Source organism: Phoxinus phoxinus (genome assembly GCF_949152265.1).
Source record: "Phoxinus phoxinus genome assembly, chromosome: 11".
NCBI lineage: Eukaryota > Metazoa > Chordata > Actinopteri > Cypriniformes > Leuciscidae > Phoxinus > Phoxinus phoxinus.
Window position 1 is genome coordinate 29,489,098 of NC_136886.1, and position 15,059 is coordinate 29,504,156.

The 15,059-nt window shown below is 36.1% G+C and overlaps 1 protein-coding gene across 1 annotated transcript; it reads right to left on the reverse strand.

Annotated features, from left to right (window-relative positions):
* Window positions 1-1,181: 1,181 nt before the first annotated feature.
* tbx19 (T-box transcription factor 19) lies at window positions 1,182-14,646 on the reverse strand. The gene is made up of 8 exons (XM_079629551.1): window positions 14,263-14,646; window positions 12,284-12,548; window positions 8,421-8,555; window positions 6,780-6,841; window positions 3,631-3,692; window positions 3,310-3,504; window positions 2,368-2,503; window positions 1,182-2,245 (listed from the first exon to the last, which is right to left on the reverse strand). Exons 1-8 carry the CDS (start codon window positions 14,487-14,489, stop codon window positions 2,008-2,010), a joined length of 1,320 nt encoding a protein of 439 aa, XP_079485677.1. The 5' UTR covers window positions 14,490-14,646; the 3' UTR covers window positions 1,182-2,007.
* Window positions 14,647-15,059: the final 413 nt, after the last annotated feature.

The window sequence follows — 15,059 nt, forward strand, 5'->3', positions numbered from 1 at the left end:
TGATCAAACAAATGCAGCTGAGCATAAGAGACTTCTTTCAAAACATAAAAAAAATCTTACCGACCCCAAACTTTTGAACGGAGGTGTACATTTACAGTTAAGCAGTTATATGACAGATGTTTTTTTCCAGACGTATGTGTGTTCTCTGGGTATTGAACCCACAACATTGGTGTTATTAGATGATCACTGACTTGATGACAACATTCACACTAAAGCTTTGCTCAGATCTATTGTATTGACTCGCAACAAACCAAATTACGATATTGTGACAGAAGACTGCCAAGCACAAATACTGAAAGCACAAAAAGTTCCCCCTTTTCTATTGCAATAGATCATTTAGGGGCATCATTTGGGACAGGGCAATAGAGTGCAACAGTTGGGTTCCGGAAGTAGAAACATTCATTATCTCCATAGGAAAATAGATTTTTAATGATAACTTATAAACCTTTAAAGACAGCCCAACTGTGAGCTTCAGAGTTTGTTAATAGATGATAATTGCTTCTGTTGAAGCTTCAGCCTGCATTATTTCAACTTGTTTATTAAAATAATTATGTTTAACAGTGGAATTTGTGGTGAATAACTAAGTGCTGGGAGGTATAATAATATCGTGATGGCGGTATATCATTAGAGGTTTTGCTATATAGAGTGTATCACGGTATGTAAATATTAAAGCGTAGCACAGCACTATTGACACTTAGAGTGATAAAATGCATAACAGACAATATAGAGTATGACGTGCTTGATGTTAAAAAGAGTTAAGGGCGGTGCTGGCGTGGAAAACAGCCTTTTTCAGAAGGCGATCGCAAATTTGAGACATCCTTAAATGTAATATAAATATAAAGACTTATTAAGGGCAATAAGCTGTGAAAAAGAAGTCAATGCGGTGCACGCGCTGACAGCGTAATCACGTGCACAGAAAGCCACGTCACTCAGTTCTCTTTCACGTCTTATTTACTTAAATCGTCGAATACACACAAAATTATGTCAAAATGCCCAACGTGTGGAGTATTCATGTAAATGCAGTCGGTATGTCTCAAGTAAAATTAAACAGTTGGGTGAAAACCTGATGTGTATCAGTATAATGGATCCGTGCGTTCAGTCTTAAAGTGACAGCAGCCTAATATTCCTGCTGCTCTCTGTATCAATGTTAATCAAACAAAAGACAAATAGAAAATAACTTACTGCTGTTGACTGGATAACGTTTGTAGCTTTAATACGAATAAATTAATACATACAGTGAAGACTATGTAATTTTTTATTTTTTCATTTGGTTATTTAATTTTTGTACCGTCTAACTACATAAATAAACAAATAAACCTATAGTACCTGAAAAACTTAAATTTATATTTTTGTTATTGTATTTGTCCTATTGTTTAGTAATTTGCTTTTTATTTTTAATAACAAAAATAAAAAAGATAAAAACATCTATATTATGATATCGTTATTGTAAAATAAAATGTCTCATATCATGAAGAAAGATTTGTCATATCGCCCGCCCCTATTACCCATGATGCTGTACATACAATTCCACCAATCAGAGTCACGACAAGCAAAACGTGCCAAAATAGCTCCGCCCACTCCCACTAAGCACTGCGAATGACAATCGAGTCGGTCTCCTGACACTCAAAATATATATACCGTATATAAAATCAAATTTTAAATGAGTAATTTTGTTCGCAATGCTTAATGGTATTGTAGTTTTTTCCCTTAATAAATCCGTTAAGTACACGGTCTTGTACCTTTGTAATTTTGTCAGATTTTCAAATAATGTTTGCTTCAAATCAAGGTTTGTAATATTATGATTCACCTCATAGCTGGTTAGCTTGGTTCGTGGCTTATAACCCTTTAACAAAGACTTTTTAAAAAATCCTTATGGGAGAAATTAATGGAAAAATTACTTCCGGAACCAACACCGCTGAAAAAGTGGTGCACTTTTGCACTCTATTAACACTTCAAAACCAGCTGTACACTCATATTCATCAAATATCATGTACGTACACCTGGTCCTCAAAATGAGTGAGTGGTGACAGAAGACCAGCTCATCCCGCCTACCCTACTGTGATTGGCTTGATCTACACCACTCTCGGAGCTGGTTGGTCCGTGTCCCTGCAGTAAGGAGCAGGGTGATGTAGAAGTGGAGCCACCACCTGCAGGCTCCTCCTGGCTGTGTGTGGCGCTCACAATGCCCCCTGGAGGACTGGAGGATACAGTGCAACTGCTCACAGTCCACAGGCATGGATACTGACTGAAAAATCACAGATGAGCAAACGTTACTTCAGGTTTGTATGTAAAACTGCTTTACCTTATTGTTTGACATATTGTCATATTAATAAGGCTCATCTGTATAAAGTCAGTTCTCTTTCTGACCTGCTGGCTCCGGGTGAGCTTGGAGCAGGAGGCATAGACAGCATCGCAGCAGGGCCAGGAGGAGACACACCTGTCCAGCTCTCGTGACCAGAGAACATCTGCATAGCACCTGGACTCAGATTCTCAGATAGAGACACTTCAAAGAAAAACAAAACAAATAGGGAGTTAGTAAAGAAAAACTGACATGTTTAGTTTAGTTTTTTTTTTTTTTTTGCATGTGGATACAAATATAATAGTAGTTTTATATCTATATACAATAATAATATAATACAATGTAATCTAGCTAATCTAATAAATATAATAAAATGAAATATAATATAATATAGGGTTAGACCCTTTTTCTCTTCACCAGAGCCCAAAATCTCATCTCAACACCTGATGAATAGCTGTTATTTTTAATTTAACTATTTTACCTGAATATCAACATTTGTGAGATTTAGTTAGTCAAAAAAAAAAAAGTTTCTGTGCCTCTGTAAAATAGTGATCAATGACAATATTTTATGTTGAATATCAACGTTTTCTGTGTCTGTTTGTTAATGAGGGATATGCGATTGCGGACACATTTTTAGACTTGAGTAAAAATTATAGTTTTTATTTTGAAGTAGTAAAAAAAAAAAAAAATTAGACCCTTGGGGTAAGATATCTTACACTACAATTTTTACAATATATATTTTGTGTTATTTCTTTTGTGTTATAACACATTCCCTGATGCATCGTCATCCCGCACATGCTAAACTTATCTAAATTTGCTACAATTTATGAGTAAATGCACATTGTTCTTAAGGGGGTCATCTTCCCCTAATATACATACTATAGAATACATAGAAAACCTGGAACTATAGTGGAGTAATAATAAATGAGTAAATCATTACACACGTTCAGTTTTAGATTAATTTGTTCTCTTAATGCAAAAAGCACAGTGGTCTGTAGATGACGTGTCACCTGAGTTATGGCCACGGTGGTGATGATGATGATGATGGCGGGGCAGGTAGGGCGATGGGTACGGGGCTGCCCGGTGCCCGTGCAGACTTGGGTAGTGTTTGTACCCATGGTGGGGAGTAAGTGGTAAACCTCCTGGGTACGGAAAGTTGCCACCACTAGAACACAGAGTGTCTGGGTTTGATATGAACCATCCGCCTGCAAACCAACAAATGGACACCAATATTGCTTCACATAACACTGTTAGCATAATGCTTTAAATATTTCCTAAACGTCAAAAAAAAGTTTTGCCAACATTAAGAAAGTGGAAAATAAGTCACTAACAGTGTGGTATGCCCACATGCTGGTTTTCAGCTGGAGGTTCTAGATGATTCTTAGGATGGCTCCTATGGAGAGAAAAAAATGAATGAGACAAACCTCAAATGAAGAACTAACCTATCAAAACAGTTCATATCCATAAATAAGCATATACACCGCCATTGTTTAAATGTTTGGGGGCAGTACGAAGTCTCTTATGCTGCATTTATTGGATAAAAAATACAGTAAAACAATATTTTACAATTTAAAATAACTGTTTTTTTATTTCAATTTATTCCTGTGATGCAAAGCTGAATTTACAGCATCATTCCTCAAGTCTTCAGCGTCACATGATCCTACAAAAATAAATCTAATATGTTCAAGCGAGATTTCCTAATATTATTATTAGTTGAACTTGAAAAAGGTTGTGCTGCTTAATGTTTTGGTGTCATTTTTGTCGTAACATTATAAATAGTGTTACTGTCACTATAGATCAATTTAATTCATGTTTGTTCAAAGTTTTAAAGTATAAAAAAATATTACTTAAATCTGAAAAACTTTTAGTTTAGCTGTAAACCATGTACTATGTCATAAACCTCTCATATACTTTAGCTCTCTCTTTTCATTTGTTCCTGACACTTTTGATTTTACTTCATCACTTAAACTTTCTTAAAATCTTGTAATTAATTCAGTATTTATATTTTACTAGTTTATGGTCTGTCTGTGGTGGATTTCTTTTGTATCATGAACTCTACTGTAATGTAAAATATATAAATAAATACAATATATTATTTAAATGGACAAGTTTTATATTTCAAAGTAGTATTTGTTGTATTGCCTTTTATAATAGCCTAAAATCATTAGTTGTGTCCCAAATGATGCACTATACACTCTGCACTTATACACTATTGTGCACTATGTACTCAAACCTACAGTAACGTGTAGTGTATGAATTTCATAAGGTTATTTTGTCATGTATTTATTCATTCATAATACCCATATTCATAGAGCGTACTTTTTTAATGGTCATGGTCAAATCAAATTCAAATATACATGTAAAACTAAAAAAAAAATTATATCGTGCAAAAGTTTAATTTATTTCAGTAATTCAACTTAAAAGGTGAGACTAATATATGATATAGACTCAATACATGCAAAGTGAGATATTTCAAGCCTTTATTTGTTATAATTTTGATGATTATGGCTTACAGATATGAAAACCTTTTCACAATATTCTATTTTTGAATTTGGGGTTTTCATAAGCTGGCATAATCATCAAAATTATAACAAATAAAGGCTTGAAATATCTCACTTTGCATGTAATGAGTCTATATAATATATTAGTTTCACCTTTTAAGTTGAATTACTGAAATAAATTAACTTTTGCACGATATTCTAACTTTTCGAGTTTCACCTGTAGTATCTACTCGGACAGTACGTGATTTCGGATGAAGAGTTTGTTTTTTCGGTTAATTAAGTGCATCACTTCATACTACAAATGACATATAATAGTGCATAAGTATGCGAAATGGGACACACCTATTGCATTATAGGAATGAAAATCACCAATGCAATGAGAATAAGAATTACACATTTTAATAATTTGGAGCTGGAATTTTTCCTTTAGAGTTGTGATGAATGTAATGCAATGCAAAATATTAAAATGGTCCTAAAATATGCATTCATTATATTTTCATATACGTGTACATTTTTTTATGCAAAATATTACTTTTACTTTCTTTTCTTTTCGATCTTTAACCAAAATAACTTTTTTTTAACCTTTTAATGAGATTCAATTGTTCAGATTTACACAGTACAGAGTGAGTCTCGTTTAAGTAGTTTTTTTTAGACGAGTGTTGTACCTAGGGTTGCCACCTTCAGTGTGGCAAAATAAGGGACACCCATTCACCCCCCCCCCCCCCCCCCAATGCTCAACTTTGACAAAGTCATTTTTATTGTTATAATTGTGATTTCATAATATGTAGATATGAATCCAACTAAAAGCTATTGAAAATATGTATTTTAGTCAAATCATAAATGGTGTAGCTCTGCAGCCATCTACTAAAGTGATAATTTCATTACTTTTAAAACAGCATTTTCCAAAAGATGGGCAAAAATCTTACACTAAACCATGTCAAATTATCTATATCCATGAACGTTAGAAATGTGGGTCTTTTATAGTGAATTTAACTTTTTTTTTTTTACTGTTTTTGTTTAAAAAATATTTATTTATATAGCCTAAAGTAAAAAAATATATAATAAATCCTCCTAAAACTATAAATCCAAAAAAAAAAAAAAAACCTATTATGTTTCAAAATGACATTTTGTTGAAACAACACAAGTGTGACTTTTCCCCCCCACACTAACATAAAAAACAGATATTATTCAAAAAAAAAATTTTTTTTTTGTAGATGTAGAAAGTGTTGTCAACCGTGCAAAGTCTCACGCCATTTGGACAAAGATAATTTTTTATTTATTTCAGCAAACGTCATTTGGGGTCGAAAAGACCCGAACAGCGCACAAGGGGTTAAAACGTGCAGGTTTACAGCGCATGTTCACGAGACTCAGTCGCTATAGAAACAAAGACGCTAAAATGCAATCACGCAATGAGCTTCTCTACTACGAAATTGATTTCTTTATATTTGCTATTAGTATTATCCATACTGCAAAATCCATATGTTTTTATTCAACTATATGTGGGCCTAATGTAAAATACGGGACAAATCGCGTCCCTTATTGATTCGATACGGGACGCATCATCTTACTTGTAAATACGGGACGATTCCGTATTTTAAGGGACGGGTGGCAACCCTAGTTGTACCTCCGCTTCAGTGAAGTTATGACTACATTTACTGGAGTACAATTATTCAGCGCTCATTCCACCAACATTGTTGTGTAATATCTCACACGTTCTTCACCGTAACCGCTCAAAATCTCTCACTCTCACTTCACACTGCCTCTCCAACAAGCTCCTTTACTCACACACTCACTCGATACAAAGCATAAACGTTTAATAATTGGTCGCTAATCACGGCTGATTTCGCACAGTCATGCTAGCTTGACTAGCGCTAATGCCTGCTATGATATTATTATGAGTTGAAATACGCATTGTTAAATTGGTGAAAGAACTTCTGATACTGACAATGTTTGTTCGGTGTAATTGAAATACGCTGTACCTTTCCTTTGCATCGAGGAAAGCTTTGGCAAACGGATTGTGTTTTATCTTCAGTGCAGTTATCTGCGAAGGGAAGGAAACCAGAAGGATTGTGAGGATCAAATATTTCTACACCAGAGGTCACGTACTTTCATCTCCTAATATTATATTTTTCAACAATTTTACAAACTATCATATTTTGCATTCAGCAAAACACAAACAAGTAGCTTCTTTTTAAAGGTACAGTTCACCCAGCAAGATTTCCCGCTGAAAAACAATTTTATACGTTTACACGACACTGTTTTCAACTAAAAATGAAAAACTTGTGTGAGTTTTGGCCGTTCATTTACACGACAACAGCGTTTTGGGTGCCTGAAAATGCTAACTTTTTAAAACGGGTTTCAAAGTGCAAGTTTCTGAAAACAATTCTGTTATTGTCTTCATGTAAACTACAGAAATAAAAATTTGTGAAAACAGTGACGTCGTGCATATTCCAAGGGGGTAATCCATCCGCCGGAAACTGAAGCCTCCGCGGGCGCCGCCATTGTAGCAGAACTTCACCTGCTGTTAGCATTCCATTGACTCCCATTCATTTTTGCGTCACTTTGACAGCGAATAACTTTACATCTGAGGCGTCCAAAGACTCCTGCTCTTGCTCCTGCTGCTAGCTCATGGACAGCTAATGCTAACGCTCTCCGTCTCTGCGAGATTCGGAAGTGAATGATTCAGATTTCTCTCCGCACAGCTACTAGAAGACTGACAGCTGTCAGGCACGTTGCTCACGTGTTCAAGCTCAGTTTGAGCCTGCGCAGTTCGCCTGGCGATCAGGAAGTGAGTGCTTCAAATGGGCTTCACTTTTCTCCGTTGAAGTCTATGGGGTCGCTGTGTCCATCTTATATACTGTCTATGTGCATATTACGTGTTCAGTCTATAGGCGTCTTTCTTTACAAAGTGACATCGCCAACTACTGGCCTGGCAGCAAAATACTGTGCAAAAAAAAAAAAGTTTTGTGGATCCATGTAAATGGGGGATCGTTTTTACAATGTTGTCGTCTGTACACTAAAAACTTTTCCGTTTTTAGTGCATCGTTGTCGTGTAAATGCGCCTTTAAAGGGGACTTATGCCCTCTTTTCAAAGTCTTGATTTTGTTTTTGGAGTCAACTAGGATATGTTTTTTTTTTGCGCTGGAATGCTCAAAAACATTTTCTTACATTGCAGAACCTTTCTTTCAAAGTGCTCTGATGGTCAGCTGTACCAGTGTGTTGTGATTGGTCAACCACTCAGGAACATTTTGGGAAATGTCATGCCCCTTTACCATAACTGCGAATTTCAACACACTATTAAAGCACCTCAACCAGGCCTCGTCCCCTTTTTTATGTATGGCTTTGTAGGGAATAATTCAAATGAGGAACTTTGTGACGTGTATTTTCCCAGAAGAAAACTTTCAGGGAGTTCAGAAACACTGATATAGAGAATAACTCCTGTTGGAGTGACTTTGTGCATTTGGAGAGCTTGTCATAATTTACTTTCACTTTTTGTTAAAGAGTAGCATAAACATCCTGCCTAACCGTACTTTTCAACACAGAACAAATACATTTGTCTTTTGGAACAACATGAGAGTGAATAAACTCTCTTTAAGCATGTTTAGTGAAGATGCTCTAACCTCCTCGTTCTGGTAGGCTGTTACAGCGATGAACTGAGTGTCTGTGAAAGAGATGTTGGTCACCATCCTGTGGCTTCCTCCTACACGAACAATGTGAATTTGAGGTTCGTACTTATGGAGAGAATTCAGCATGATCTGGATCAGGTGATCAGAACAGAAGACAAAAGAAAAGTAAGAAAGAGATCGGCTCTTTACAGGACATTATTTTACAACATGTGTAAGGTGGCGTACATATCGACTTCAGCTAAAAACTTAGGTCCGTACTGCAACGCTATATATTTTTAGACTGAATTTAAAACAAAGGATATAGAACTGCAAATACCTGTAAATTTTGAATGTAAAGAAGAATTAAAACAGACTGAAGTCCAAAGAAATCGAAAGGTAACTGTATTTTTGATGGTCTGCTTTAGACATTCTACTAACTATTAAGTAACTTTCCAAATACATGTCAAGCAGTTATTAGAGAATTACTAGACTGTTTGCTTTATATCTGCAAACACTTGATTTTGATGCTTCCCAACAGACATTCTACTGACTAGAAGTAACTTTGCAATTATGTCAACTTATTCTACTAACCTGAACACCTAACCCTAACCTAGTACTAATCGACTACAGTCTACTAATACTCAAATGAGAGTTAGTTGACAAGTTACTAAAGTGGACCATCGAAAATAAAGTGAAACCAAGCAAAAAAAAAAAGATAATTTTGTGAAATATTAACCCTCTAATGCATGAATTATGTTTTTGCATAAAAATAAATTTTTTAATCTTATTTTCTTGAAGATTTAAGATAACAGATTAACAAAAAAAAAAAAAAAAAATTAAAAACCCACCCCCTGAGCAGATTTTATTTTGTTGCCTCAGGGCAACGCTATGCAGTATAGGTAGTAAATCATAGAGAAAAATGTAATATTGTCTCAACGTTTATTAGGAAAATCAAGAGATTTGAAAATGCCTTTTGTTTAGAATTTACTAAATATAAGAAAAGGGCTTTAAACATGTATTTTTCTGCCTCTCAAACCTCTTTCTGGGGTCCATTCTTCATCACTGTCACTTTCCTCAAGCTCACTGTACTCACTAATAAATCCATTGTTGGGTATGATTCTGACTGATCGCTCCTTTCTACCATAAAATGTCCCTGCATCCATTTTCCTGTAAAACATCAGTGCAGAAAAAGCAAAAACACTGATTTTGGCCTTCAAGAAAGACACATCTACCATTAGCATTGCTATTGCACTGAACACTAGCCTGTAAAAGTACAATTTAATTATTATTATTATTATTTTACCATATTGTGCACAAATAACATGTAATGATGTGTGATAACATCCAAACACATTGTCAGCAAAGACCTCATAAAAAGTACCCCTTATCGCATAGCGTTGCCCTGAGGCAACAAGAAGAAAAACTGAATTTCTAAACATGCTAAATTAAAAAAAAGTTAATAAAACTTGACAAACGGCTTCTCTACACCTTCATGCACATACATATATTTTTTATTTACAGTTCATGTCATTGTAAATAAGATTACTGGAGCAAATAATCTTACATTCTTCTCACACCATGTGCTCCTGTGACCACATGTCAGAAAAGGAAGTCCCGCCTTCAAATGATGCTTGATAGTGACTCCCACACCTTATTGGACCATTCTATAGCAATCATTTGACCATTTTGATTGGTTGCAATTATTTAAACAAACATGTACTGGAAATTAAACTTAAAAACACTTTCCGTTGCCTGAGAGCAACGCTATGCAGTAGAGGGTTAATAGCAATTTAATTATTTTTTTGGGTGCTATTTATACATAAAATAAATAAATAAATGTATTCCTGATGTAATGGCTGAATAGTCAGCATCATTACTCCAGTCTTCAGTGTCACACGATCCTTCAGAAATCATTTTAATATGCTGATTTCTTATTTCTTATTGTTATCAATGTTGAAAACAGTTTTTGCCCTAATATTTATGTGGAAAGCATACAAAGCCATTCAAAAATTTGGGATAAGATAAAAAAAGAAATAAAAAAAGAAATAAAAAAAGAAAAGAAAAATACATTTATTTTATTCAGCAAGGGTGCATGATTAGAAGTGACTGTCACACATGGACGTTAAAGGGTACCCTTTTTGTCGTATGTTGCCGTATGGTCAAGACCCGTCAGTATGTGATGTTTTGGGTTGAGACTGTGTTAAAAAGACATGTGTAATGTTACAAAATATTTCTATTTCAAATAAATGCTTTCTATTCATCAAAGACTCCTGAAAAAAAGCACGATTTCCACCAAAAATATTAAGCAGCATAAACAACATTTCAACATTGATGATGATAAGAACCATTATTAATAATTGAGCACCAATTATAATAGAGCAGCGAATCAGCATATTAGAATGATTTCTGAAGGATCGTGTGACACTGAAGACTGGAGTAATGATGCTGAAAATAGTTCTGAAGCCTATTATTAAAGCCACTTACAGAAACTATATAGAATTGCATTCCATTTATTTTCTTATTTGTATAAAATGACCTGAAATTATACAATACAAACAGTGGCTATTTTGAAAGAGCTGTATGGCAAAATTAAAACGAGTTTGATGTCCGTTTATTAATTGTTTTTTTTTGATATGTCTAATCAGATGAGAAATAAAATAGGCCATTTCCTATATCAAGATGTAATTATTCACGTCATGGCACTGTGGGACGTGGCCAATGTCATTCAAATTGACTCATGAGTTAAAAGGGAGCCAGTTCTTAAATTATCACAGTATCACTACATATTGGTAGGTTTTTATATTTCCACACACTACATTGTCTATATAAAAAATTCTTGGAATGACTGCGGTGACCACGTCAAGCATGAATAAATATCGAGTGAATTCTGAGAAAGAGACAGGCTCAGGAACGAGAGAGAAAAGCTGATTTTTTTTTCTCTATATATAATTGGTAGATTACAATGACTGATGAGGGGCAGGTACTCATCTGCATGGCTACAGGGGACATAAAGGGCTTTGTGTGCCTTTCTCTCCCATTTGCCTTTTTTTTTTTAATATGTTGCCTTTTTGAACATCTAAGGACTGATGGCTAAATTAATTTTGCATAGAAAAAAACAGAGGTAATTACCATAATGTACAACTAACCACAGCAATTATTTCATTTAGAGCTGGTTCTCTCTCATCGTCCTCTCCGCTGCCAGCTCCGCGTTTAAAACCCCCGGTAAATAGGGACCAGGCAGGAATACAGGAGAAGAGGATGGGGTGGCGGGGAGGGCGCAGGGGAGGGGTCATGTAAATACCAATAATAATTTGGTGGCGGAGTCATACTCGAATGGAGCGGGCTGGAGCACCTCGCAGCGGCCTCGCTGAAAGCCAGGATGGCTGGCTGAAGTAGACCACTCTCTGTCTGAACGGCAGGAAGTGCATTAAACGAGAAAAGTGCCAATTAAGAGCTGTTTATTCCTGTTTACATGCAGTCCCTGCTGAACAAAGGGGCTCCATAGGTGAAGTGGATGCCGAGGAGAGCACTAATTGTATAAATGCACACTTGAAATTTCCCCGTGGCAGCGCACAGGGTGATTAAAGGCAGGCCAAGACTCCTAAAAGCTACCGAGAGGCCTGTTTGGACACACAAGAGACCTGAGAGGCTACTCAAGATTACAGAGCAGGCCACGTACGGCATCACACACCTGCACAACACGAGCGTTACATGTGTGTAATGGCTTTGTTTTCGGGGATTTTAATGCTGGGGACAAATGTCAATCTGTCAGATTGATCAATCTACAGACACAAACTGAGAGATAATAAAGGAGGACTTACGCCGTAAAGCTATTTCATGTGTTACAAATGTGTGTGTGCGTGTCGGCGTTTCTGCACCTGGCCTCCTCCGTTGAGTTTGTTGGTCAGTTTGACTTTGTTGAAGGACACTGGAGCTTTCATCCAGTGGGCACCGAAGTTGGGGGAGTCGGGGTGGATGTAGACACAGCTGTGACTGTGAGGCTCGGGTTTGCCCGCGGGGACCCACTCGCCGTTCACGTACTTCCAGCGGTGCCCGTCCGCAGGGCTGAAGTCCAACAGGAACGAATACATGGCGTTGGGATCCAGACCCGTCACGCAGACCTTCAGAACTGGAAACATCCTCCTGCAGAGGAGGAATTATGACAGGGGAATTGCTTAAAAATGGTTACTGGATCTCCAGCGCACTCTTACAAAATAAAGGTTATTTATTGGCATTGATAGTTCCATGAAGAACATTAACTTCTAGGTTAAATAACATCTATGTTAAAACCAGCGCCTGGTTCTTTATAGTGGAAAAGGTTCTAAAGATGAAAAAAAAGAGAAAATAAGTTATTTTAGGAACTGAACACACCTTTCAAGAGTGTATGTTCTATGGTACATAAAAGATGTTTTCATGTTTTTCGTGTCCATACAATGAAAGTTAAAGGGTTCCAATGTTGTTTAGGATCCAACTGGCTTTCCCTACATGGACAAAAACACTTCAAAACATCGGTTGTGTTCCACATGCAGAAGAAAGAAAGCCATACATTTTTAGGGGAACTATCCCTTTAAGACAAAAATCTTAATTGTCCAAAAGCTGTCACACACTCACATACGTGATTAAAAAGTTATTCCCCAACAATGACTCACACCGCCTGCCAAAACTCTCCGGGCAGTTACAAGCACAAACTTCATGAGAGGTTGGACGCTAGTCATTTTCCACTTTTTCCCCCCCATGATTATTTTTTGTGGATGAGAACAAGTTTAAGAGGGGCTGCAAATGGAAGGACACCCACCTGCAGAGCTGACCTGTAACTACTGAATGAGTTGGTCAAGTCACCCTTCAGCTTGACAATACCATCCACAACAAGCCTTTTTCAATTCAATTAATCTGCCTGATCCAAAAAAAACATCAAAAACACCGCCATGTGCCAATAGCAACTTAAAATTATAAACCTGCTTAGAGATGACAAGGCATTTTGATAGAAAGACAGATGGATAACTGAAAGCAGATAACTAGAGAGACATGGTTTGATCATTTTAGTAATTCAAAATGTAATGAGAATCCTTATGAAAAAGCACCAAAAATATTGACACTATCAAAAGGATTACGGGCAACAAATTTGCTTTTAAAGTTCTAGGTTCAAACTATGACATTGACTATTAAATTCTTCATCTTCATTTTTTCCTATTCTCTCTGTTATTCAAGAAAAATATTGCAGTAGATTTTATATGTGGTGCACAGAAATTTGGACATTTAAGTCACAATTAAAACTATCCTAATGTCATTGTATTAAATGCACTGTAAAAATGATATGATCAATAAGTAAATTTAAATGTTTTTACATTTATTTTAACTCATCAAAATAATTTAAGCAACTTAAAATTATATATGAGATTCACCTCCAGTAAGTTTAATAAGTCAGTTCTCACGGGTGTCCTCACTGAGTGACAACCAGATAGTGTCTATTTTTTTCTTCTAAACAGTATAAATATTATCACGTAAAACATAATAAATGTCTTTTGTGATTTTTTTCTTGTCTTTCTTTAAAATGTTTTAAAAACACATGAAAGCACACATATATAATTATAATATTTTGTTAAATACTGCAGAAACATTAGAATGCATCATTACATTTATGTGACTTCATATTATTAAAAAAACAAGATTGGAAATTAGAAGTAAATTTACTAATTAATTAAGTATAAGCAATTAGAACGTATTAACTTATCATTTTCTTCATAAGTTCAAGTAAACGTCACAAAACAATTTTCCAACATATTTTGTGCAAAACAAATGTGTTAAATAATATAAAGAAACGCCACTGCTTTATCAAAGACTTTGATACGCGGCTCACCTGCCGTTCTTCGTCACGATCATCTCATTGGTGACTTCTTTGAATTTCCTCCAGAGTTCAGCATCTTCCAGGGTGACTTTGAGCTGTTTCTCGGTGGGGTCCCCCTTCTCTCGGCCGGCCTGTAACTCGCTCTCCACGACGCTCAGCAGTCTGGTGATACAGCAGTCACTGCTGGCCCGAGCACCGGTCACCGCTCCACCGCTCCGCAACTCTTCCTCCACCTTCATGATCTCACACGCGCGCGCCAAGTGGAAAACAAACTGGACTTTAACTTTAGCTCACTTTCATTTATGAGAAGATTTCTGTGCCTAACAACTTGTGGACCGCATCAATCATAAAAGAAAAAGAACTCTCTTTAGCAGTGTGTGTGTATTTGATCTGTACTTCAGCTCACTGCGACCACCTGTTCTTATGACCGGAGGACTAACCTGCAGTCACGTGGGCTCGCCCTAATTAAGCGATTCATTCACAAGCATTTTTTTCATTTCAATACCAATTCTAATATTCTGTGTTCAAGTTTATTTATTCAAGTTAAATATACCATTTATATGTAGGCAGTGTTATTCTGTTTAGATACTGCAGAAAGTTCAAACGAAACTTCTGACAGGAAGAACGTAGAGAAAAATAAACGTAGGCTACATTTAAATAATTTACGAAAAACAAAGAAAACCGTGATGTCTAAAACAAATCGTAAATCACGCTCTGTTAGCCTAGGCGTATTGCAAATATATAAATGACTTCCCGCCCAAAAAACAACAACTCGATGTTTCTTTTCAGAACCACGGACAGCTCGTAAA

Coding starts and splice junctions, on each gene's coding strand:
- tbx19 (XM_079629551.1), bottom strand. CDS start 14,489: ATGAAGGTGGAGGAAGAGTTGCGGAGCGGTGGAGCGGTGACCGGTGCT. Junction 8,556..12,283: donor AACTCAACGGAGGAGGCCAG/GTGCAGAAACGC, acceptor CACCTGATCCAG/ATCATGCTGAATTCTCTCCA. Junction 6,842..8,420: donor CAGCCTACCAGAACGAGGAG/GTTAGAGCATCT, acceptor TTCCCTTCGCAG/ATAACTGCACTGAAGATAAA.